This window comes from Carcharhinus amblyrhynchos, unplaced genomic scaffold (genome assembly GCF_965287045.1).
Source record: "Carcharhinus amblyrhynchos unplaced genomic scaffold, sCarAmb.v2.hapA scaffold_52, whole genome shotgun sequence".
Taxonomy (NCBI): Eukaryota; Metazoa; Chordata; class Chondrichthyes; order Carcharhiniformes; family Carcharhinidae; genus Carcharhinus; species Carcharhinus amblyrhynchos.
In genome coordinates, this window is record NW_027649793.1 from 1,509,106 (window position 1) to 1,534,449 (window position 25,344).

A 25,344-nucleotide genomic window follows, 5' to 3' on the forward strand; every position below is an offset into this window, starting at 1 on the left:
TGCTGAACTCTCTGCCACCATTTCCAAGTTCTTCTGGCAGGAGTCTTTCCCAAGTTCAATTCACCTGCCTCCAGTATTCTGCCTCTACCTGGACCCCACCCTTTGGCCTCCTACCTGCTCTTGATCTTTTGATTGAGAACTGTTGATGCAACATTGACCACCTTAATTTCTCTGCCCCTCTCACCCCCCCCAACCTGTCTGCTGAACTTGCTGCGCTCAGTTCCCTTAAGTCCAACCCTGAACTTATGATCAAACATGCTGACAAATGTGGTGCCATTATTATCTGGCATACTGACCTCTACCTCACAGAGGCTGAGCGTCAACTCTTAGTCACCTCCTCCTATCCCCCCCCAGCCATGACCCCACCACCGAATATCAACCCATTGTTTCCAGGACCTTATTGCCTCTGTTATCTTCCCTCCATAGCATCCAGCCTCATAGTCTTCCAACAGTGCAGAGCCCTCTTCTATCGCCTTTCTAAAACCTGTAAACAAGGCTCCTGGGTAAACCAATGTATTAGCCTGATCCTGTCCATGGAACTCATTTCTCTTAATCTTGAGTCCATCCTCTCTCCTTTGTCTAGTTTCTCCCACCTACATTTATGATTCCTCTGATGCCCATATCAACAATTTCCAGTTCTCCGGCACGAACCACTTCTTCTTAACTCTGGATGTCCAATCCCTCCACACCTCCATCTCTGCCAAGAGGGTCTGAGGATTCTCCACTTCTTCCTTGAGCTGAGGGCCAAACAATCCCCATCTGCTAGTACCCTACTCCACCTGGCTGAACTTGTTTCATCACTCAACAACTTCTTTAACTTCGCTCAGTTCCTGCAAAGTAAAGATGTGCTGATGGACGCCTGTTATGTCTGTGTTTTTGTGGGGTTTCTCGAACCTTGTTCTAGTCCTAATCAGACCTACTCCTGCAACTCTTTCTCCATTACATTGATGACTGTATCTGTGCTGTTTCATGCTCTCATCTGGACCTGGATACATTTACAGATTTCCATCCTTCTCTCACCTTCACTTGATCCATCTCTGACACTTCCCTTCCTTGGCCTCTGTCTCCATTTCCAGCGATAGATTGACCACCAATATTCAATATAAATCCACTGATTCCCACAGCATCCTCGACAGCAGCCCCTCACCCTCCACTCCCTGAAAGACTCCATCCCATTTTCCTAGTTTCTTTGCCTCTGTCACATTTGTTCTGATGATGTCACCTTCGAAAATGGTGCCTCTGACATTTTTGCTTTAATCCTTAACTGAGATGACAGTCGTGTTACAGCTGTAGAGAACTTTATTTGGGCCACGTTTGGAATATTATGTACTGTTCTGGCTGCCACATTACCAGAAGGATGTGGAGACTTTGGAGAGGTTACAGAAAAGGTTTGCCAGGATGTTACCTGGTTTGGGGGGTATTAGCTCTGAGAAGAGATTGGACAAAGTTATTTTCACTTGAAAGTCCGAGGCTGAGGGGACGACCTGATAGAAGTTTACAAATTATGAGAGGCACGGGTAGAATGGATAGTCAAAGTCTTTTTCCCGGGGTGGAAATGTCAATTACTAGGGGACATAGGTTTAAGGTAAAGGTGTAAAGTTTAAAGGAGATGTGAGAGGCACGTTTTTACACAGAGGGTGGAATGCACTGTCAGAGGAAGTGGTAGAAACAGATACAATAGCAATGTTTAAGAGGTTGCAGGAAGAGAAGTTGATTGAGAACCATTGGTATGACAGTTATTACAAGGTGTTTAGAGTCAGACACAGAGGTGAGAACATGCTTGTCCATGATTCCCATCCACTGAACTAATGAGCAGTGAGTTCCTTTAATTCTCACACCTAGAGATCCACCCACACAACACGAATCTTCCTCCACTTATATCTGCATTCCTTGATTGTGAAGTTCTACAAAATGTGTGTGTGAGCTTTGATCATCGTCCTTGTACGTTCCACCCTCCTCCTATCACCTTGGTCCTTTTCCCCATCACCCTTGACCCACCCTACATTGCCACTTCCCTCTGTGACCCTTGAAATTTGCCCTTACCCTGGACCATATCCCCTTTAATCTGGACGTACATTTGTAAAGATGCCCACTCCAACCCGAAACCATCTTGTCATCACCCTTAATGTTTCTGATCCTGTGCTCCTACAAAATCTTTGAATACCTGACCATGATGTTGATTCTGTGCCGTATTGACCCTGATTTCTCCTTGTGACTGTGTCGATACACTCTTCTACCCAACGTCCGCAATTCAACCCACAGAAACAGAATGTTAGTTGCAATAACCCTGCCTGTTCGGCCCCTCAATCATCTTACCCTCCCTGTAACCACCCCAACCTCCTCTCAGTACCACCGCACCCAGGATGTGAGGCCCTTCCCTTCTACACATCTCCCTGCACCTAAACTTCACCCTCTGTCCTTGTAGCCCTCCCCTACATTGCCCTACTCCCAAGATCCACTAGCTCAACTGCCCACTCAACCCCAGCCCCTAACCCCTTTCCAGTCCCGAATATCCATACAGGCTGCTGTTCTCCTGCTCCCTTCCCTTCTGCATAGAGTTCAACTCAGAAAACCATTGACGTTAGACACAGCTGCACAATGCTGACTAGTGCACACCGCCTTTAAAACAAATACCAACCGGGTTCCACAAAGCTCTCAACTTTATTTTGAAGGGAGGGTCTAATTTAAAAATGTTTTGTACCAGTGAGTACTTGTGGTATGCAGATGTATTAGAAACCTGCCACAGAACGTGTGAGAACCAACACATCACAAACATGCCGGCAGTCTCTGCACAAGTCGCATTTCCCACTGTTGCAGGTTCCATAAAATCACTGCCACACCCCCCACCAGAGCCCCTTCCTGCCAACAATCTTTCCTCCTTGTGTACTCCCTCCACCAACAACATACTGTGACAGCTGGATATACCATCTACAAGATGCAATGCAGCAACTCACCAAGGCTCCTATGACAGCACTTTCCAATCCTATGAACTCTGCCTTCTAGAAGGATAAGAGGAGCAGGAGTGTGGGGACACCACCACCTGCACATTCCCCTCCAAGCCACTCTCTTTCCTGAATTGGAAATATACCTTCACTGTCACTGGGTCAAAATCCTGGAATTCCCTCCCGAACAGCATTGTGGGTGTACCTATCCCTCAGGGACTGCAGCGGTTCAAGAAGGAACAAGAAAGAATAGGCAATAGGTGTTGACCTAGCCAGCTACTCCACATCCTGTGAAAGAATATAAAAATACTCGATTTGTACCTGTAATGTTTCCGTCTTGATGACCTGTAATTGCTTTTTTACTGCCTCCAGTTGGGAATTTGAAATAGTCACAGTTGGTGTCTTGGGGAACAAGGTGGACACAGAGGCAAGTAGATTGGAAAGATGAATGTGAATGGAGAGGTTTCAATAAATTGATCAGAGTGGGTCTGATTAGTGATTAACAATGTGAAAATAGCAAGGCCTCATGATTTGGCAAGATTAAAATAGTTATGTGCAAGTAAATAATGATGAATAGAGAGGACTGCTAAAAATTCAAAATGATGTACACGCACTCTAAATATTATCCTATCACTGCCCATGTTTAATCTGAATGGTGTGTTGGGCACTGTCATTAGCTGAACAGAAAGTGAGTGTTGCTGAGATACAGCCTGTTATATCAGCACTGGAACATTTTGTGAAAGATGAAGAAACCTTTTGATGGTGGAATTTTACTTTCCTGCGATGTTAATGGACTTGTGAAAAGCACATTGAATTTTATGCCTCATCCCTGTTGCGATGAGTTGTAAAATTACACCCATCAATTGTAAATTCTGTCAAGTCTTAAACTTGAGTTTTATAATATTAAAATGTGATCATCTATTCATATGATCATTTATTCATTCTTATCTGTTTTAAGAGTTTAATTTTCTATTTAGATGGGAAGCATATTGAGTTGTGTTCTGTTTGTAGACCCACACTAACACATTCCTATCTTCTTGTCTTTCAGAACTACAGTTGTTTTGTACTTTGGAAGGTAAGCTATTTAAAAACCATTTCAGTGACTGAATAATAAAATTCCAGTTTCACATTATGGGAATTGAGGAATGTTTAAAATAAAGCTCTATGCAGAGTTCTAATATCCCATTTATATTTTCATGAAAAGTCTGTGCCAATGATCTTGACTATTTTACATTCCTGTGAACCTTGCACGTTGTTATGTTAAAACTTCCTGCTGTAGTCCAACTAATACTGGGTGGTGCAGTGGATCAGAAGTTCACCTTTAGCCTTTGGAATTAGGTGGTTCTGTGGGTTCAGTGTCTTTTCATGTTTGAATCTGGTTGATGCATTGTGTAAAATATTGATAGATTTGGGAATGTAATATCTCAGAACCATCAACTTTTATTTGTTTTTTTTTCCATGCAAGTCTTCTCATGACCTTTCACCTTTGACACTGCCTAGTTCAGTGGATTAGATATTATCCTTTTCTGGCGTAATTAGTTAGACTCTGTCCTTTTTCATGATAGGTGTTGTCATTCTGTAATCATTCTTTGATTCTTTGAAAATACACTTTGGGTGAGGGGCAGAATACTGAGTGAAACAGCATAATGTTCCAGATAAATGAAACCTACACATTTATTTCATCATTATCTCAGAAACTGCAAAATGTTGTGGCAAATTTCTATTTATTTTGCTGTTTTCTCTTTCCTGTAACTCTTCTCTGCTTTTTTTTGGAGGAGTGTTAGAGAGAATTTACCGATTGGTTAATCTGTCAGAGACAACTGCACTTGATCAGGATGGGACCCTTCCATTCAATTTTTGCTTCCACCCCAGATACCCATTCAAAAGTGGAAAAAGAGGTCACACTGAACTACAATTTGATTCTTAATCCAGAATAGTTGTTGTTACAAAGAACTCCTTTGTAATATGCCAGAAACGGGTGAAAGTGACAGCAGCATTCTGGTTTGGTTCAGCTGTCAGGTTTCAGTTCCTCGTTTGTACCGAGTAAGTGTGTAATAATTGTGGACTGATCACATGATATGTAAATACTGTAAATCCTTACGAATAGTCTCGGTTGTGTAGCGCACAGCAAGGCACAATGATCTGTGTGATGCTCTGGGAAGTGTATTGGAGTGAACTGCTAAATCAGTCCAGACATTGGAGTAGCATCTTTCGGATCCCTATGATATGTTACACCAGTGTTCAGGAAGCAGCATGAGCCTCATTGTACCTCACCTCTGCAGAGGTCAGAGGTCGCTGTATGGATGTCATCAGCCATGTTCTTTGCTATCTTTTGTCACCAAGAAACCAGCTTTGGGTCCTGTGCGATCCCTTGAAGATATCCAGGGTCTCTGATCCACTCAAGGTGTATTAGTCCTGGACACTTCCTGAATACCTGGTGCAAATCTGTTTGGATTTTCTCTGGGTGCTCTGGTTTCTCCCACAGTCCAAAAATGTGCAGGTCAGGTAGATTGGCCATACTAAATTGTCCCTTAGTGTCCAAAGATGTGTAGGTTAGCTGGATTAGCTATGGTAAATATGTGGGTTTACAGGGATAGGGTGGAGGAGAATGCTGGATATAGACCATAGACCATAAAACATAGGAGCAGAATTAGGCCACTCGACCCATTGTGTCTGCTCCACCATTCAATCATGGCTGATATTTTTCTCATCACCGTTCTCCTGCCTTTTCCCCATAACCCTTGACCCCCTTATTAATCAAGAACCTATCTATCTCTGTCTGACCAGAACCTTATACAGCCTCAGAAATCTCCCTGCTCTTGTAATCTAGCTCTCTCGACGTGAATGCTAACTTGCAATTACCTTCCTGTCAACTGAATCTGCACGTTAACCTTAAGAGAATCTTGAACAATGACTCCCAAGTCACTTTGTGTTTCTGATTTCCTAAGCATTTTCCCATTTAGAAAATAGCCTATGCCTCCATTCCTCCTGCCAAAGTGTATAAGCTCACACTTTTCCACATTGAATTCCATCTGTCAGTTCTTTGCCCATTCTCCTAACCTATCCACATCCCTCTGCAGCCACCCTGCTTCCTCAATACTACCTGTCCCTCTACATATCTTTGTATCATTTACAAAATTAGCAACAGTGCCTTCAGTTCCTTCCTCAACATCATTAATATATATTGTGAAAAGTTGTGGTCCCAGCACTGACCCCTGAGGCACACCACTAGCCACAGGCTGCCCTCCTGAAAAAATACTCCTTTATCCCCACTTACTGCCTTCTGCCAGTCAGCCAATCCTCTATCCATGCCATTAACACCACGGATGCTTCACTTATTTAACAGTCTCCTATGTTGCACCTTGTCAAAGGCCTTCTGGAAATCTAAATAAATCATGTCAACTGGTTCTCCTCCATCTAACTTCCTTATTACCTCCTCAAAGAACTCTAACAGATTTGTCAGATATGACCTCCCCTTGACAAGGCCATGCTGATTCATGCTGGTGCAGTGGATCAGAAGTTCACCTTTACCCTTTGGGATTGGATTGTTCTTTGGGTTCAGTGTCTTTTCATGTTTGAATCTGGTTGATGCATCATGTAAAATATTGATAGATTTAGGAATGTAATATCTCAGAACCATCAACTTTTATGTGTGTTTTTTTTCTCTGTACAAGTCTTCTCATGACCTTTCACCTTTGACGCTGGATAGTTCAGTGGATTAGATATTATCCTTTTTTGGTGTAATTAGTTAGATTCTGTCCTTTCTCATTAAAAGTGTTGTTGTCATTCTGTAATTATTCTTCGCTGGAATATACTTGTTGAAAATACACTTTGGGTGAGGGGGCAGAATACTGAGTGAAACAGCACAATGTTCCAGATAAATGAAACCTACACATTTATTTCATCATTATCTCAGAAACTGCAAAATGTTGTGGCAAATTTCTAATTATTTTGCTGTTTTCCCTTTCTCGTCACTCTTTTCTGCTACTTTTTTTTGGAGGAGTGTTAGAGAGAATTTACTGATTGGTTAATCTGTCAGAGACAACTGCACTTGATCAGGATGGGACCCTTCCATTCAATTTTTTCTTCGACCCAAGATACCCATTCAAAAGTGGAAAAAGAGGTCACACTGCACCACAATTTGACTCTTAATCCAGAATAGTTGTTGTTACAAAGAACTCCTTTGTAATATGCCAGAGACGGGTGAAAGTGACAGCAGCATTCTGGTTTGGTTCAGCTGTCAGGTTTCAGTTCCTCGTTTGTACCAAGTAAGTGTGTAATAATTGTGGACTGATCACAGGAGATGTAAATATTGTAAATCCTTCCCAATAATCTAGGTTGTATAGCGCATAGCAAGGCACAATGATCTGTGTGACGCTCTGAGAAGTGTATTGGAGTGAACTGCTATATCAGTCCAGACATTGGAGTAGCATCTTTCGGATCCCTATGATATGTTACACCAGTGTTCAGGAAGCAGCGTGAGCCTCATTGTACCTCAGCTCTGCAGAGGTCAGAGGTCGCTGCATGGATGTCATCAGCCATGTTCTTTCGTATCTTTTGTCACTGAGAAACCAGCTTTGGATCCTGTGCGGTCCCTTGAAGATATCCAGTGTCTCTGATCCACTCAAGATGTATTAGTCCTGGACACTTCCTGGGTATCTGGTGCAAATCTGTTTGGATTTTCTCTGGGTGCTCTGGTTTTCTCCCACAGTCCAAAAATATGCAGGTCAGGTAGATTGGCCATACTAAATTGTCCCTTAATGTCCAAAGATGGATAGGTCAGTTGGATTGGCCGTGGTAAATGTGTGGGGTTACAGGGATAGGGTGGAGGAGAATGCTGGATATAGACCATAGACCATAAAACATAGGAGCAGAATTAGGCCACTCGGCCCATTGTGTCTGCTCCACCATTCAATTATGGCTGATATTTTTCTCATCACCATTCTCCTGCCTTTTCCCCATAACCCTTGATCCCCTTATTAATCAAGAGCCTTTCGATCTCTGTCTGACCAGAACCTTATACAGGCTCAGAAGTACATATCTGCTCTTGTGTTCTTGCCCTCTCGACGTGGATGCTAACATTGCATTTAAGAACATAAGAAATAGGAGCAGGAGTAGGCCATCTAGCCCTTCGAGCCTGCCCCGTCATTCAAGAAGATCATGGCTGATCTGAAGTGGCTCAGTTCCACTTTCCCGCCTTCTCCCCATAACCCTTAATCCCCTTGCCTACCAAAAACCTATCTACCTGCGTCTTAAATATATTTAGCGAGGTAGCCTCCACCACTTCAACAGGCAGAGAATTCCAAAGATTCACCACCCTTTGAGTGAAGAAGTTCCTCCTCAACTCCATTCTAAACTGCCCCCCTCTTATCTTGAGGCTGTGCCCCCTAGTCCTGCTGTCCTTTCTGAGCGGGAAGAACCTCTCCACCTCTACCCTATCCATCCCTTTCATCATCTTGTACGTCTCAATGAGATCTCCCCTCATCCTTCTAAACTCTATAACGAGTACAAGCCTAGTTTATTCAGCCTCTCCTCATAGCTCAACCCCCTCAACTCCGGTATCAGCCTAGTAAACCTCCTCTGCCCTCCCTCCAAGGCCAAAATATCCTTGCGCAAGTGTGGCGACCAAAACTGCACACAGTACTCCAGCTGCGGCCTCACCAGTGCCCTATACAGCTGCAGCAAGACCTCCCTACTTTTATATTCAATCCCCCTCGCGATGAAGGCCAGCATCCCATTCGCCTTCCTGACCACCTGCTGCACCTGCAGGCTGGGTTTTTGCGACTCATGCACAAGGACCCCCAGGTCCCTCTGCACCGTAGCATGCTGCAGCTTTTCGCCATGTAAGTAATAGTCCTTCCTACCATTATTCCTACCAAAGTGGACAACCTCACACTTGCCAACATTATATTCCATCTGCCAGTTCCTCGCCCATTTGCTCAGCCTATCTAGATCCTTCTGCAGACTTTCCACAGCCTCCGCACAATTTGCCGTTCCACCAATCTTGGTGTCATCAGCAAATTTCGACACCCTACACTCGGTTCCCTCCTCCAGATCATCTATATAAATGGTAAATAGCTGAGGCCCCAGCACCGATCCCCGGGGCACTCCACTAGTCACCAACCGCCAATCCGAATAGCACACATTGACACCCACTCTCTGCCTCCAATTTGACAGCCAATCCCCTATCCACGCTAACACCCTACCCCCAACTCCATGCCCCCTGACCTTCTGTAACAACCTCTTGTGCGGTACCTTATCAAACACCTTCTGAAAATCGAGAAACACCACATCCACCGGCTCTCCTCTATCCACCGCACTAGACACATCCTCATAGAATTCCAATAAATTCGTCAGACACGACTTCCCCTTAACGAAACCATGCTGCGTCTGCTCTGTCAAACAATTCTCCTCAAGATGCCTCGCTATTTTCTCCTTAATTACGGATTCAAGCATTTTTCCTACAACAGATGTTAAACTAACCGGCCTATAATTCCCTGCCTTTTGCCTGCTACCCTTTTTAAACAACGGCGTAACATTAGCCGTTTTCCAATCTTCCAGCATTTCCCCGGAATCCAGCAGGGTTTGGAAAATAATCAGCAAGGCATCCACTATCACCTCCGCCATTTCTTTCAGAACCCTTGGATGCATTCCATCTGGTCCTGGGGACTTGTCCACCATCAGTCCCTCTAGTCTGTCGAGCACTGCCACTCTAGTAACAATGATCTCATTCAGGCCCTCCACTCCTACCATCTTTCCATCGTTAACACCCGGCAAACTATTCACATCCTCCTCCGTGAAGACCGAAGCAAAAAAGTTATTCAAGGCCTCAGCCATTTCCTCATGCCCCACCACTAAATCCCCCCTCTCATCCTCTAAGGGTCCAACATTCACCCTAGCCAGCCTTCTCCTTTTTATGTATTTATAAAAACTCTTACTGTCCTTTTTTATATTTAGCGCTAGCCCAGCTTCATAGTTTATCCTTCCTTTCTTTATCAACTTCTTCGTCATTCTTTGTTGATATTTAAACCTCTCCCAATCCTCTTCTCGCCCACTACTCTTAGCCACTCTAAACGCATCAGCTTTTAATTTAATGCTCTCCTTTACCTCCTTCGTTATCCACGGCTGATTATCTCTCCTCCTACGATCCTTTTTAACCATCGGAATAAATTCCTGCTGAGCACCAAGAAAGATCTCCTTAAAGATCCTCCACTGTTCCTCAGCAGACCTACCTTCCAATCTGCTCCCCCAATCAACATTCGCCAATTCCTCTCTCATCTTATTGTACTCCCCTCTGTTCAGACAAAGGACACAGGTCCGGGAACCCACTTTCTCCTCCTCCATCTGCATCAGAAACTCCACCATACAATGATCACTCTTCCCAAGAGGATCCTTCACCACAAGGTCCCTACTTCTACCTGCCTCATTACATAACACCAGATCTAAGATAGCTCGCTCCCTCGTCGGCTCCAACACACACTGTTCAAGGAAACTATCCCAGCAGCATTCCAAGAACTCTTCCTCAAGCCCATCACGTCCAACATGGGTCGACCAATCAATATGCAGATTGAAATCCCCCATAATTATCGCTGTTCCATTCCTGCACGCCGCATTTATTTGCGCGTTAATAGCCCGCCCCACCTCCAGATCATTATTTGGGGGCCTATAGACGACACCCACCAGCGTCTTCCTCCCCTTGCTGTTCCTAATCTCCACCCACAACGATTCCACATTCTGCTCTTTGGCTCCAATATCTTGCCTTACTACCACCCTGATGCTATCCTTAATCAGCAGAGCTACACCCCCCCCTTTTTCCTCCCATCTATCCTTCCTAAACACTTGATACCCCTGGACATTCAGCTCCCAGTCCCTGTCACCTTGCAGCCACGTCTCTGTAATGGCCACCAGATCATATCTATTTGTGCTGATCTGCGCACCAGCTCATCCACTTTATTCCGAATGCTTCGTGCATTCAGATAAAGTGCCTTCATCTCAGCCTTCACCTGGACCCTACTTGCAGGAACGCTACCAACCTTACTCACGCCCCCTACTCCCTTTATTATTGGGACATCCTCGGCCTCTTCCCATACCTGTACCCTCTCCTTAACTTTAAACCCTGTAATTTCACCTACCCTCGCACCCCCCCCCGCCCCCGCTAATTAGTTTAAAGCCCTATCTACAGTCCTATTTACACGATTCGCCAGGACTCTGGTCCCAGCACGGTTCAGACCAACACCATCCCACCTGAACAGGTCCCACCTACCCCAATACTGGTGCCAATGCCCGATAAATTCAAACCCATTCCTCCCACACCAATCCCTGAGCCACCCATTCACCTCTTTAATCCTATTTACCTTACGCCCATCTGCACACGGTTCAGGTAGTAAACCAGAGATAACCACCTTGTTGGTTCTGCTTTTTAATTCCATTCCCAGCTTTTCATACTCCCTCTCCAGATCCTCAGTTCGCATTTTGCCTATGTCGTTGGCACCCACATGTACCACAACGACCGGATTCTCACCCTCCCACTCCAGGTTCCTCTGCAGCCCAGATGTGACATCCTGGACCCGAGCACCAGGCAGACAACACACCCTTCTGTGCTCTTTATCATTATGACAAAAGACAGTGTCAATACCCTTAACCACACTATCCCCAATTACCACTACGTTCCTTTTTACCTTCTCTTTGTCTATGTCCTGTGTCTGCATCACTGTACTGTGTGCAGTTTGCCCACCTACCTCACAGCCCTCGTTCTCGTCCACACTGGGAGCAAGGACCTCAAACCTGTTGTGCAGATTGAGAGGCTGAGGCAGTTGGTCCCCACCCTCCTTCCTCCAGTCCCCACCCTCCTTCCTCCTCTCAGCAGCCCCTTCTTGTTCCTGACCCTTAGAGTGAGCCAGTCCAGCGGGGGTGGATGCCTCTTGCACCCCATTATCAATGGCACCCTCCCTCACCTTGATGAGCCTCAGTGTCTGTAGCTCAGAGGCCAGCTCATCTACTATGAGCTGGAGCTCCTCCAGCAACCTGCACTTACTGCAGACATGGTCACTGGGAGGAACCCTGGGGTCCACCAGCTCCCACATCATACAGAAACAGCACATCACATGCCCCTCCATTATTCCCCTTTAGAACTACTGGACACAGTTCACAAGTCAAACTTACTTGGCCCTTTTCTCCAAAGCCCTTTGATCCTAAGCCCTAACAGCTCACTCAGCTTCCCTCTCACTCCGCTGCCCGCTGTCTACAGCAGGCCTCCTTTTAAACCTTTTTTACCTCCCTTTTTACCTTCCTTACTGTCGACTGAATCTGCACGTTAACCTTAAGAGAATCTTGAACAACGACTCCCAAGTCACTTTGTGTTTCTGATTTCCGAAGCATTTTCCCATTTAGAAAATAGTCTATGCCTCCATTCCTCCTTCCAAAGTGCATAACCTCACACTTTTCCACATTGAATTCCATCTGCTACTTCTTTGCCCATTCTCCTAACCTGTCCACGTCCCTCTGCAGCCGCCCTGCTTCCTCAATACTACCTGTCCCTCTACATATCTTTGTATCATTTACAAAATTAGCAACAGTGCCTTCAGTTCCTTCCTCCAAATCATTAATATATAATGTGAAAAGTTGTGGTCCCAGCACTGACCCCTGAGGCACACCACTAGCCACAGGCTGCCATCCTGAAAAAATACTCCTTTATCCCCACTTACTGCCTTCTGCCAGTCAGCCAATCCTCTATCCATGCCAGGATCTTACCCTTAACACCATGGGCGGTTAACTTATGTAACAGTCTCCTGTGCGGCACCTTGTCAAAGGCCTTCTGGAAATCTAAGTAAATCATGTCAACTGGTTCTCCTTTATCTAATGTCCTTATTACCTCCTCAAAGAACTCTAACAGATTTGTCAGACATGACCTCCCCTTGACAAAGCCAAGCTGACTCAGACCTACTTTATCATGCACCTCCAAGTACTCTGCAATCTCATCTTTAATAATGGACTCTAAAATCTTGCCAATGACCAAAGTCAGGCTAACCAGCCTATAATTCCCTGTCTGCTGTCTTTCTCCCTTCTTAAACAGCAGAGTTACATTAGCTACTTTCCAGTCCTCTGGTACCCTCCCTGCCTCCAGTGATTCCTGAAAGATCACCACCAATGCCTCCACAGTTTCCTCAGCTATCTTTTTTAGAACTCTGGGGTGTAGTCCATCCAGATTTATCCACCTTCAGACCTTTCAGTTTCCCCAGAACCTTCTCCTTAGTGATGGTCACTACACTCACCTGTGCCCCTGACCCTCCTGGAGCTCTGGCATCCCACTGGTGTCTTCCACCGTGAAGACTGTTGCAAAGTAATTATTCAGTTCCTCTGCCATTGCTTTGTTTCCTATTATTACTTCTCCAACCTCATTTTCCAGTGGTCCAATGGCTATTTTTGCCTCTCTCTTACCTTTCATATATTGAAAAAAGCTTTTCCTATCTTCTTTTATATTACTAGCTAGCTTACACTCATTATTTCATCTTCTCCCTCCTTATTGCTTTTTTGGTTGTCCTCTGCTTGCTTTTAAAGGCTTCCCAATCCTGTGGTTTCCCACTAAACCTTGCCACTTTGTATGCTTTCTCTTTTGCTTTTATGCTGCCCTTGACTTCCCACATCAGCCATAGATGCCTCGTCCTCCCCTTAGCATGTTTCCTCCTCCTTGGGATGAATTTCTGTCATGCCTCCTGAATAACTCTCAAAATCTCCTGCCATTGCTGTTCCATTGTCTTCCCTGCTCGGCTCCCTTTCCAATCAACTCTGGCCAGCTCCTCCCTCATGTCTTTGTAATTACCTTCATTTAATTGTAATACCATTACATCTGATTGCAGCTTCTCCCTCTCAAACTGCAGGATAAATTCTATCATATTGTGGTCACTGCCTCCTTAGAGTTCCTTCACCTTAGGTTCACTAATCTTGTCTGCCTCAGTATTTATTACCAAATCCAGAATTGCCTGTTCCCTTGTAGGCTCATAAGAACATAAGAAATAGGAGCAGGAGCTCAGTCACAAGCTGTTCCAAAAAACCATCTCTCAGACATTCCAAAATTCCTTTCCTTGGGATCCACTACCTACCTGATTTTCCCAGTCCATCTGCATATTGAAGTCCCCTAGGATTATTGTAATATTACCTTTTTTATATGACTTTTCTATCTCCTGATTTATTTTCTGCCCCACTACTGGCTACTGCTAGGGGGCCAGTACATAACTCTCATCAGGGTCTTTTTACCTTTGCGATTCCTCGACTCTACCCACAGAGATTCTATACCATCTGATCCTATATCGCTTCTTGCTATCGATTTAACTTCATTTTTTACTAACAATGCAACCCCACCACCTTTGCCCATCTGCCTGTCCTTCCGATAGGACACATATCCTTGGATATTTAAATCCCAGCCCTGATCCTTTTGCAGCCAAGTCTCTGTGACGCCCACAACATCGTACTGGCCAATTTCAGTGTGCACAACAAGCTCATTTACCTTGTTGTGGGCTTTCACCATGAACCAGAATAAAGGCATTCCCAAAAATCAGACAGCCAGAAATGTGATTGGGAATCCTGGAATCAGGACCTGTCTGTCGGTTTTAAAGAGCCTGAATCATCGCAAATCCTGAAAATCCAGCCCCAATGTTTCAGGTCAGTGATCTTTTGTCTGAACTGGAAAAAGTTAGGGATGGAACAGGTTTTAAACAAGTACAGAGAAAGGAAATGGGAGACGTAGAAATAGAACAAAGGGGAAGATTGTGATAGAGTGGAAGACAAGAGAGATAAAAGTGATTAAAGGGGTGATGGTGTAAGACAAAAGGAGAGATGGAAATGGGATAAGTGAGAAACAAGAGAAGGTATAAATGGGAAAATTAATAGCAACAACAGCCGTCCTCTTAAAGAATGGGGGCAGAGGGTTAGATTGGAAATTGTTCAATTCAGTGTTGTGTCTCGAAGGCTAAAAAGTGTATCTTTTTCCCGACAAAAGGTGGAAGAGAGAATCTCTGGGATACATGGGGTCCTTAATTATGCTGGCTGCTTTGCCAAGACAAAGTCAGTGGATGGAAGGCTGGTTTGTGTGATGGATTGGGCTACATTTAGAATTTTTTGTAGTTTCTAGCGGTCTTGCACAGAGCAAGAGTCATACTAAGCTGTGATACAACCAGAAAGTATGCTTTCTAAGTTGCATTTGTAAAAGTTTCTGTGGACTTGTTGCAGTGATAGGCGAACTGTAGTGGATCATGGAAATCCAGGAGGCTGGAATTGATTCGTGCCATGACTAGCCTTTCAGTCTGACTGAGGGGATAAAAGCAAAATACTGCGGATGCTGGAATCTGAAACAAAAACAGAAAATGCTGGAATATCTCAGTAGGCCTGATAGCATGTGTGGGGAGAGAGTAGAGCCAATGGTTCGAGTCTAGACGATCCTTTGTCAGAGCGAAGTCAGTTTTAAAAGAACCTCTCCCATTTCCTGTTTTTGTGCTTGAGAGGATCGCTTATTCCGAATATGTGAAAATACATTTGAGATTTTTAACTGACAGTCAGCAAGAAATGGAGATATTAAATATTTTTGTTTCATGCAGGTTGTGATGAAGTGGAAATAGATTATGGTAAGTACAGAACAATGATACAATTCAATAAACTGTCTCCTAATTTATAATAAACATCGAAGCACAGTTCCTGAATATTTCAGTGTCAATGCTGAAAGAGCAAATTGTATTTTTATGTTTTTAAATTGAGCTGCTTTATTCCTGCTATTTCCATTTACTGAATCAATATAATAGTTACCATGTTGCTGCAAATATTTCATATATTAACCATACATTTGTGAATATATTTTATGAAGCTGTTCAATAGTTCATAGAACCCCACAGCGCAGAAAGAGGCCCTTCGGCCCATCGAGTCTGCACCAAACACAATCCCACCCAGGACCTATCCCCGTATCCTTACGTATCATACCCACTAATCCCTCTAACCCTGGACACTAAGGGGCAATTTCTTAGTATGGCCAATCAACCTAACCCACACATCTTTTGGACTGTGGGAAGAAACCGGAGTACCCGGACAAAACCCACGCAGACACGAAGAGAATGTGCAAACTCCACACAGACAGTGACCCGAGCTGGGAATCGAACCCGGGACCTGTGAAGCAGCAGTGCTAACCACTGTGCTACCGTGCCGCCCATGTTACCATGTTATTGCAAATATTTCATATATTAACCATACATTTGGTTAACATATTTATATTAACCAAATGTTAATTGGTCCCTTCTTTTCCCCCCTCCACCTCCCTCTCTCCCAGTCTCTCCCTCTTCCCCATCTCACTCCTGCTCCTCCTCTCTCTCCCCCACCTCTCTCCCTTTCACCCCCTTACTCCCTCTCACTGTATCCTCCCTCTCCCCATTTCTCTCTTTCCTCTCCCTCTCTTTCCTCTCACTCCCTCTTATCTCTCTCCCTTTCCTCTCACTCCCTCTCCTCATCTCTGTCCCTTTCCTCTCCCTCCCTCTCCCTATCGCTCTCCCTTTCCTCTCCCTCTCTCTCCCCTACTCCCTCCCTTTCCTCTGCCTCCCAGCCTCTCTCGATGAACGGTGTGCTTTGTCTGTATAGCGTGCAAGAAATCATACTTTTCACTGTGTGCTAATACATGTGACAATAATAAATCAAATCAGGTCTCTCTCCCTCACCCTCCCAGCCTCTCTATCTCTACCTTTCTCCCTCACCCTTTCTCTACCCCTCCCACTCACTCTTACTCACCCTCTCTCCCTCTCACATCATCCTTCATTTCTGTCAGCCTCCCTCCCCTTCCTCCCTCACTCCCTCCCCTCCTTCTCCCTACCCTGCCCCTCCCTCCTCTCTCATTTCCCCCCCAATCTCACTCCCTCTTACCTCCCACTGTCACCCCCACCCACTCTCTCTCGTTCCCTCAACCTCACTCTCCCATCATCCCTACCCTCTCTCCCCCTTCCTCGCTTGCACCGCCTTCCTCCCGCCTTCCATTTCCTTCACTCTCCGCCCCTCCCTCCCACACTCCCTCATCCTCTCTTTCTCAATCCCTCCCTTCTCTCTCTTCTCCCTCACTCCATTCTTCCACACCTCTCTCCCTCACCCTCTCTCCCCTCCATCTCCCTCCCTCCCTATCTCACACCCTCCCCGTCCATCCCTCCTCTTCTCTCACCCTTTTGTCTCCATCCCTCTCACCCACTCCATCTTCCTCCTTCTCTCCCTCCCTTTCATTCACTCCCTCACCCTCTCCCTCCTCCCCCTCAACCACTTTCCAGCTTGCCCCTCTGACCCACCTCTCCCCATCACTCTCTCCCTCACCTCCCTCTCACTCACTCCACATCATCCTCCCCCTCACTGCTCTCCTATCCTTCACCCCTTCTCCTTCCTGCCCTCCTCCTCCCCTCATCTCTCCTCCTCCTCCCCCTCCTTTCCCAACCCCCCAGTCCGTTTGCCCCCAAACCCCCCTCCTCATTCTCCTCCCTTCTCCCCCCCTCCCTCAACTCTCCTGTCCTCCCTTCTCATCCCCCCAGCCCCCCTCCCCTCTCCTCTGCGGTCCCCCACTTCTGCAGTCTCCCTCCCCCACACCCACCCCCTCTCGTCTCCCCCTCCCTCCCTCCTCCCCCTCCCCTCCCTCTCATCTCCCCCTCTCTCCACCCCTCTCCCTCCGCTCATACCCCTCCCCGTCCTGTCTTCCCTCTCCCTCCCTCCCCTCTCCTCTTTCATCCCCTCTCCTCCCTTGCCTCTCCCCCTCCCTCCCCTCTCCCGCCTTCTGCCCCTATCCTCTCCCCCTCCCCTCTTCCCGCCCCTCTCCTCTCCCCCTCCCTCCCCCTTCTCTCTCACACCCTTCCCTCTCCTCTCCCTCCCCTCTCCCCTTCCCTTCCCTCCCCTTTACCCCTCCCTCTCTCGTCCCTCCCCTCTCCCTTCATCCCTCCCACCCTCTGCCTGCCTCACTCCCCCTCCCCTCCAAACCCCTCCCTCTCTCCCCTCTACCTCCCTCCCTCCTCCCCTCTGCCCCTCAATTCACCCCCTCTCTTGCCCTCACTCACCCCTCCCTCCCCTCTCCCCCCTCAATTTGTCCCCTCTCACTCTTCCCTCCCCTTTCCCACCCCCCTCCCAATGCCTCCCTCCCCCATCCCTCCTTCCGGCCTCCCCCTCCCTTCTAAATCCCTCCTTCTTTCCCCTCCCTATCCCGTCTCCCCTTATCTCCCCTCTCCCTCCCTCCTCCCTTCACCCCTCTAAACCCCTCCCTCTCTCACCTCTACCCCCTCCCTCCCCTTCCCCCCTCCCCTCCCCTCCTACCTCTCCCCTCCCCCTCCATCCCCTCTCCTCCCCTGCCTCTCCCCCTCCCTCCATCTCCACTTTCCCCTCTCCCTCCCACCCCTCTCCTCTCCCCCTCCCTCCCCTCTCCCCGTCCCTCCCTTCTCACCCTTCCTCCCCTCTCCCCCTCACTCTCCCCTTCCCCTCTCACCCATTCCTCCCTCTCATCCCCCTCTCCTCCCCTCTCTCTCCCTCCCCCACCCCTTCCTCCCTCCTCCCCCTGCTCACCCCCTCCCTCTTCCCCTCTCACCCCCTCCTGCTCCTCTCCCCTATCCCCCTCTCTCCTTCCCCTCTCACTCCTGCCTCACTCCCTCCTCCCCCCCCTCGTCAGCCCTTCCTCCCCCCTGCCCCCTCTCTCCCTACCCCTCTCCCCTCCCTTTTTCTCCCCCCCTTCCCACTTCTCCTCCCCGCTCCTTTCTCCCCTCCCCTTCCCTGTCCCCCTCCTCCCCTCTCACACCCTTCCCTCTCTTCTCCTCTTCCTGTCTCACCCTTTCCCTCCCCTCTCCCCTTCCTTTCTCCCCTCTCCCTTCCCCCTCCCACTGTCTCCCTCCCCAACTCCCCTCCATCCTTCCCCAGCCCCTCCCCAACTCCCCTCCCTCCCTACCCCCTCCCCAACTCCTCTCCCTAACTCCCCTCCCTCCCCACCCCCTCCCTAACTCCCCTCCCTCCCTCTCCCCTCCTTTCTCCTCCCTCTCCCCTCCTCCTCCTTCCTCCCCACCACCATCAGATGAAGTGTTCTCTGCCGCTGAATCTAATTCTGTTTTTTTCTCCCAGTCTCTGTGACCCTGGATGTGGAAACAGCAAATCCAGTGATTGAGGTGTCTGAGGATCTGAAGAGTTTGAGATGGAACTGGACCTGGATCCAGAGGAGTCTCCCTGAGATTGGGAAGAGGTTTACATACTGGCCCTGTGTGCTGGGATCAGAGGGATTCACATCGGGGAGACATTACTGGGAGGTGGAGGTGGCGGGGAATCGGGATTGGATTCTGGGAGTGGCCGCAGAGTCTGTGGAGAAGAAGAATCGGATCAAACTGATCCCAGAGACTGGATTCTGGACCATTGAGCAGGATGGGGATCGGTTTAAAATAAATTCCACTCCTGGAATCCGTCTCCGTGTCAGTCGGGTCCCTGGAAAGGTGGGAATTTATCTCAATTATGAGTCTGGGACAGTTTCATTTCACAATCCAGACACCAAGTCCCATCTCCACACTTTCACTGGGAATAAATTCACTGAGAAACTTTATCCTCTCTTCGGGACTGAGGATGAAAACAATTGGCTGAGAATCTACTCCGGTTCTGATCGGGATCTGGAAAATGGGCGGGGCCACAGGCTGGTGGTGTCATCGCTGACGTCACAATGACCCAGTGATTCGGGTCAGGAGTCAGAAACCACCATTGACAACAGGTTATCACTAAATATGTATTTAATTTACAAATTGTAAAATCCCAATCAGACTGTAAATAAAAAAATAGAAATAGAAATGTCAGAGGATTCAAATAAAAAGTAAATTAAATATCTTTTGTCTCCTTCCCTCATTTACTCCCGACTTCAGTCAGTCAAACCACCCAGTCCCATCCTCCATCTCTTCCCCTGTTTCCCAGTCTGTAGCTGGGATTTCTTCCCCGTTTCCATTTCTCACTTTGCTCCCACACTTGACTCCAGCGCCTGTTTTGTGAGTGGTGATCACAGTGACCATTCAGCCCAGAGTGTTGAACTTTCCCTTGCAGTTCATTGTAGTGCCGATCTCAGCCAGAAGATGGTGATGTCGAGCTGTACAAAGATCAGTAAAGTTTAACAGTGCAGTGTCGCCTCCTGCTGCTGGATACCTGGAACTGGCAGCAATCCCAAAAATACAAAATGCTGAAAATTGGCTCTTTAATCACACAACCTAGTTTAATAACCGGGGAATTGGGGATAGTTAGAATGAGATATTAAAAGTGAGAATAATGGTCTCTGGTGATACTGCAACAGTATGTTTCCCTGTACAATTCACCAGAAGATCAAATTAATAATAATAGCAGAAAGTGCTGGTAAAATGTTCAGCAGATGCCGTTTGTGGAGAGAAACGTCTTGACTCGAATTACTTCCAACAGCAGCAGTGCTTTGCTTTTATTACAGAAGATCAAAATTATTAGATTATATAAATATATTTTACTTGATGCACATCGGTTAAACAGTAAATCTAAAACCACAAGCTGTCCACGGATTTATTTTAACCGTGTATTTTCTCAGAATCTTTGTTATTTGAGAAGAACGGGAGGAGCCCATTCAGGCTCCCGAATTTATTTTGATGCTCAATTACATCCCAGAACTTCATTTCCTGCCTCCAAGATGACATCAGGATTTCAGACAGTACTATCTGATGATAGTCTCCAGGGTTCCGATGATTTGATGTTTATTAAGATAAATGAATAAAAACACTTTAAAAGTCCTATTTTGCATGGAGCAACACCCCTACATCTGGCTGAGAGCGGGACCATTTTGGTGAGCACTGATCACAGGTTAAAGAGATGTGTATTGTCTCCAGACAGTACAGTAAGTGAGGTTTTGCAAACCCAGGCAAGTCACAGGGGTTACAGATAGTGCGACATGAACCCAAGATCCCCATTGAGACTGTCCTCGTGTGCGGAACTTGGCTATCAGTCTCTGTTCAGCGACTCTGTGCTGTCATGTGTCGTGAAGGCTTTTCTCACTTACTGTACTTACTCTAACACCTCACTTACCGTACCGTCTGGAGACAATACACATCTCTTTAACCTGTGATCAGTGCTCCTTCCACTCACGTTGTCGGCCACTTTAGGACTTGAACAGCAGGTTAGGTGTAAAGATTCGCATTCTAATCAGTAATCTGTAAACTGTCTGTGCTTTATATGCTCTGTCTGAGGCCAGAACTCTCCATTCACCTGACAAAGGGACAAACCCCGAAAGCTTGTGAGTTTACTATCAAATAAATCGGTTGGACTTAAACCTGGTGTTGTCAGACTTTTTACTGTGAGAGCGGAACTGCGGAGATTTATTTTCCTGTATTACTGATTGTGGTCACCAGGTGGTGCCAGAACACCATTTTCTGCGTATTTGGAAGCTTCTCTGTGAACTGGCTTATTAACTTGCAATAAGTTAGTACTGAAACTAATACTAACGTTAGTATGTTTGGGTCAGTGAATGGGTTCATTTGTTTATGTGGATATTAGAGATGGGTAACAAACGTTGGCTTTTCCATTGACACTCACCTGTTCTGAGCTGCCACCATGTTCTGAGATATTCTTTCAGACTCTGGGTCTGGGACTTGGTTCTGAGACAGACGTAGACAGACTCTGGTATTGCTTAACAGTTGTTTATTAAAAGTATTTAAAAACAGGTTACAGCATAGGCTAGTAGCTCTTAGGCATGATTTCAAGCTCTTTTGAGAGTCTAATTTATGACTGACTAGTTTATAAAAATTCACTCATGAGATTAGGGTGTTTCTAGCGAGGCAACATATTTAATCCATCCCTAATGGCCCTTGAGAAGGTGGCAGTGAGCTTCTTGAACCACTGCAATCAAGACGTGTAGGTACACCCTCAGTGCTGTTAGAGAGGGAGCTCCAGGATTTTGACCCAGTGACAGAAGGAACTGCAATGCTTTTTAAGGCAGTATGTAGAAGGTCCTACAAGAGAGGACAGGATCCCTAATTTTTAGGGAAAGAAGCTGGGCAAGTGGTTGAACTATCAGTGGGGATATCTAACTCTGTTGGATTCAAGATTGTTATGGACAAGGGCAAGGATGGGCCTGAAATCAAAGTTCTAAACTGATCTTAATAAGATATGATTTGGCCAGAGTGGACGGGGAGCAGGGACTTTTAGATGAATCTGTGCAGGAACAGGAGGGCTCATTCAAGAAGGAAATGGGGAGATGCAGGGCCAACATGTTCTAAAAAGAAAAAGGGGGTTGGAGAACAAACAAATCCAGTGAACTCTGGATATCGAGGGATAGTAAAAAGTCTGACAACACCAGGTTTTAGTCCAACCGATTTATTTGATAATAGACTCACAAGCTTTTGAGGTTTCCCTCTTCGTCAGGTGAATGGAGAACTCTAAAACCTGGTGTTGTCAGACTTTTTACTGTGTTTACGCCAGTCCAACGCCGGCATACCCACATCATATCGAGGGATATACAGCTTTGGATGAAGAGAAAAATCATAGGCTTATTGCAGATATTGAGGGCTCAAAGCAGCAGAAGCTGTGAAGTATAAAATATGCAAGAGGGAACTTTAAAAGGAAATTTGGAAAGTGAAAAGAGGATGTGAACAGATACTGGCAGGCAGAATAAGGGAAAATCCTAAATTGTTTTACAAGTATATTGAGGACAAAAGAAAGTAACTAGAGAAAGAATACAGCCCATTAATACACCTAACCAGCACACGTTCCAGACTGTGGAGGAAACTGGAGCACCAGGAGGAAACCCACACAGATGCGGGGAAAACATACAGATTCTGCACAGACAGTGACCTGAGCTGGGAATCAAACCCCAGGTCCCTGATGCTGTGAGGCAGCAGTGCTAACCACTGTGTCACCTCATCCCTATACCACTGTGTTGCCTCACCACTGTGTCACCATGTGGAGAATTTGGCTGGATTCTAAATACTTTGTGTCAGTGTTCATGATTGAGAGGGGTGATTTGGGTATAGAAATCAGGGACAACAACTGATACAATTAATGAAATTAACATAGACAGAGAGGAGGCTCTGAGTGGACTGGCAGGCTTAAAACCGCCAGGGCTGGATGAAATGTAACCCAGGTTGGGATCTTGGACTTCATAGGTAGAGGCATTAAATATAAAAGCAAGGAAGTGCTGATGAGCCTTTGTAAAGCTCTGCTTAAGTCTTACTTGTATGTGGAGATGCCAGCGTTGGACTGGGCTAAATACAGTAAGAAGTCTCACAACACCAGGTTAAAGTCCAACAGGTTTATTTGGCAGCACTAGCTTTTGGAGCACTGCTTCTTCATCAGGTGTCTGTATACACCCTGTTTGTGAACACAAGTCCTCACTCACCTGATGAAGGAGCAGCGCTCCAAAAGCTAGTGCTGCCAAATAAACCTGTTGGATTTTAACCTGGTGTTGTGAGACTTCTTACTCCAGTTCTGATGGTCAGACTTCAGGAAAGATGTGAGGGTCCAGAATGGCTTCGGGGTTGCAGTGGGTGCTTTTAGTTTCAGGGTTAAGTTGGAAAAGCTGGGGTTGTTCTCCTTGGAGCAAAGGGGGTTGAGAGGAGATTTGATGGAATTGTACATAATTCTGACAGGGGTTGGGAGTGTAGACAAGCTGATATTACAATGACTAGGACACACAGATTTAATATCTTCAACAGGAGATGCCTTGTTTTTTAATTCATTTCTGGGATGTGGCTGTCCCAGCATATATTGTCCATTTTAGAGTCAGCCACATTACTCTGAGTCTGGAGTCACAGGTAAGGATACCTTCACTAAAGGGACATGAGTGAAGCACATGAGTTTTTACAACAATTCCAGATTTTTATTCAAATTTCACCATCTGCCATGGTGGGAGTTGACATTGGCTCCAGAACTTACTCTGATTTCATTTTGATTTATTATTGTCACATGTATTAGTATATAGTGAAAAGTATTGTTTCCTGTGCATTATACAGACAAAGCATACCATTCATAGAGAAGGGAAGGAGAGGGTGCAGAATGTAGTGTTACAGTCATAGCTAGGGTGTAGAGAAAGATCAACTTAATGCGAGATAGATCCATTCAAAAGTCTGATGGCAGTGGGGAAGAAACTGTTCTTGATTCGGTTGGTACATGTCCTCAGGCTTTTGTATCTTTTTCCTGACAGAAGAAGGTGGAAGAGAGAATGTCCAGAGTACATGGGGTCCTTGATTATGCTGGCTGCTTTTTTGAGGCAGCGGCAAGTGGAGTCAGAGTCAGTAGGTGGGAGGCTGGCTTGCATGATGAGTGGTCTTTGTTCATGACTCTTTGTAGTTTTTTGTGGTCTTGGATAGAGCACAAACCATACCAGAAAGATTGCTTTCTATAGTGCATCTGTAAAAGTTGGTGAGAATCGTAGTGGACATGCCAAATTTCCTTAGCCTCCTGAGTAAGTAGAGGCGTTAGTGGGCTTTCTTAACTGTAGTGTTGGCATAGGGGGACCAGGATAGGTTGTTGGTGGCCTGGAGACCTAAAAATTTGAAACTCTCGACCATTTCCATTTCATCCCTGTTGATGTAGACTGGGACATGTCCTTCACTGCGTTTCATGAAGTTGATGAATATTTCCCTCATTTTGCTGACATTGTCATCGTACCAGTCTCTGGATTATTAGTCTAGTGACAATACCACGAGGCTATTGGCTCCCCATTGGATCCAGAAGTAATTAACACCAGACTTCATGGACGGAATTCTCCAGTTGTGCTCGTCTCAAAACCGGAGACTCCCATCCGAAGTCAGTGGATCTTTGTGTGATCCGACCTCTACCCACTACGATCCCTGTGGTGGGGAGGATGGGAAAATTCCCCCTCCCATGTATATTGTGAGGATCTTCTCTCTCCCGATCTGTCTGTGTGGATGTGACAGAGGTTTTTGGAGGACCTGCCAAAGCTCAGTCTGGGGAATGCTGAGCGGCTCGATGCTCTGCTGGGTTAATGGAGCTGATTGTCACTCTCTGCCTTTCCTTCAGCAACAAATCCCCAGAACTGGATTGACTGGCCAGAGTTTTCTGTCAGGTCTTAAGGAATAAACATTGCAGACACTGGAAATCTGAAATAAAAACAGAACATGTGGGAAATACTCAGCAGGTCAGGTAGCATCTGCAGAGAGAAACACAGTTAATGTTTCAGATCAAAGAGACATGGAAACTAGAAGCAGGAGGAGGCCATTTGGCCCTTCGAACCTGCTCCACCATTCATTTTGATCATGGCTGATCATTGAATTCAATCCTGATCCGTCTTTCCCACCCCCCGCATAACCCCTTCATCCCTTTAGCCCCTAAAGCTATGTCTAATTTCTTCTTGAAATCACACAATGTTTTGGCCTCAGCTACTTTCTGTGTAGTGAATTCTGCACATTCACCACCCTCT

The 25,344-nt window shown here is 46.2% G+C and overlaps 1 protein-coding gene and 1 long non-coding RNA gene across 3 annotated transcripts in view; both read left to right on the forward strand.

Moving 5' to 3' along the window:
- LOC145337569 (butyrophilin subfamily 1 member A1-like) overlaps positions 1-19,630 on the forward strand; it is a 40,028-nt gene extending 20,398 nt beyond the window's left edge. The window contains exons 6-8 of the mRNA XM_080182361.1: positions 3,991-4,017; positions 15,533-15,559; positions 19,044-19,630. Of these exons, the coding sequence (XP_080038487.1) occupies positions 3,991-4,017; positions 15,533-15,559; positions 19,044-19,630 (641 nt within the window). The remainder of the gene's footprint in view (positions 1-3,990; positions 4,018-15,532; positions 15,560-19,043) is intronic.
- The window catches only part of LOC145337537 (uncharacterized), a 105,569-nt gene that overhangs the window by 30,837 nt on the left and 49,388 nt on the right, over positions 1-25,344 (forward strand). The window lies entirely within an intron of this gene.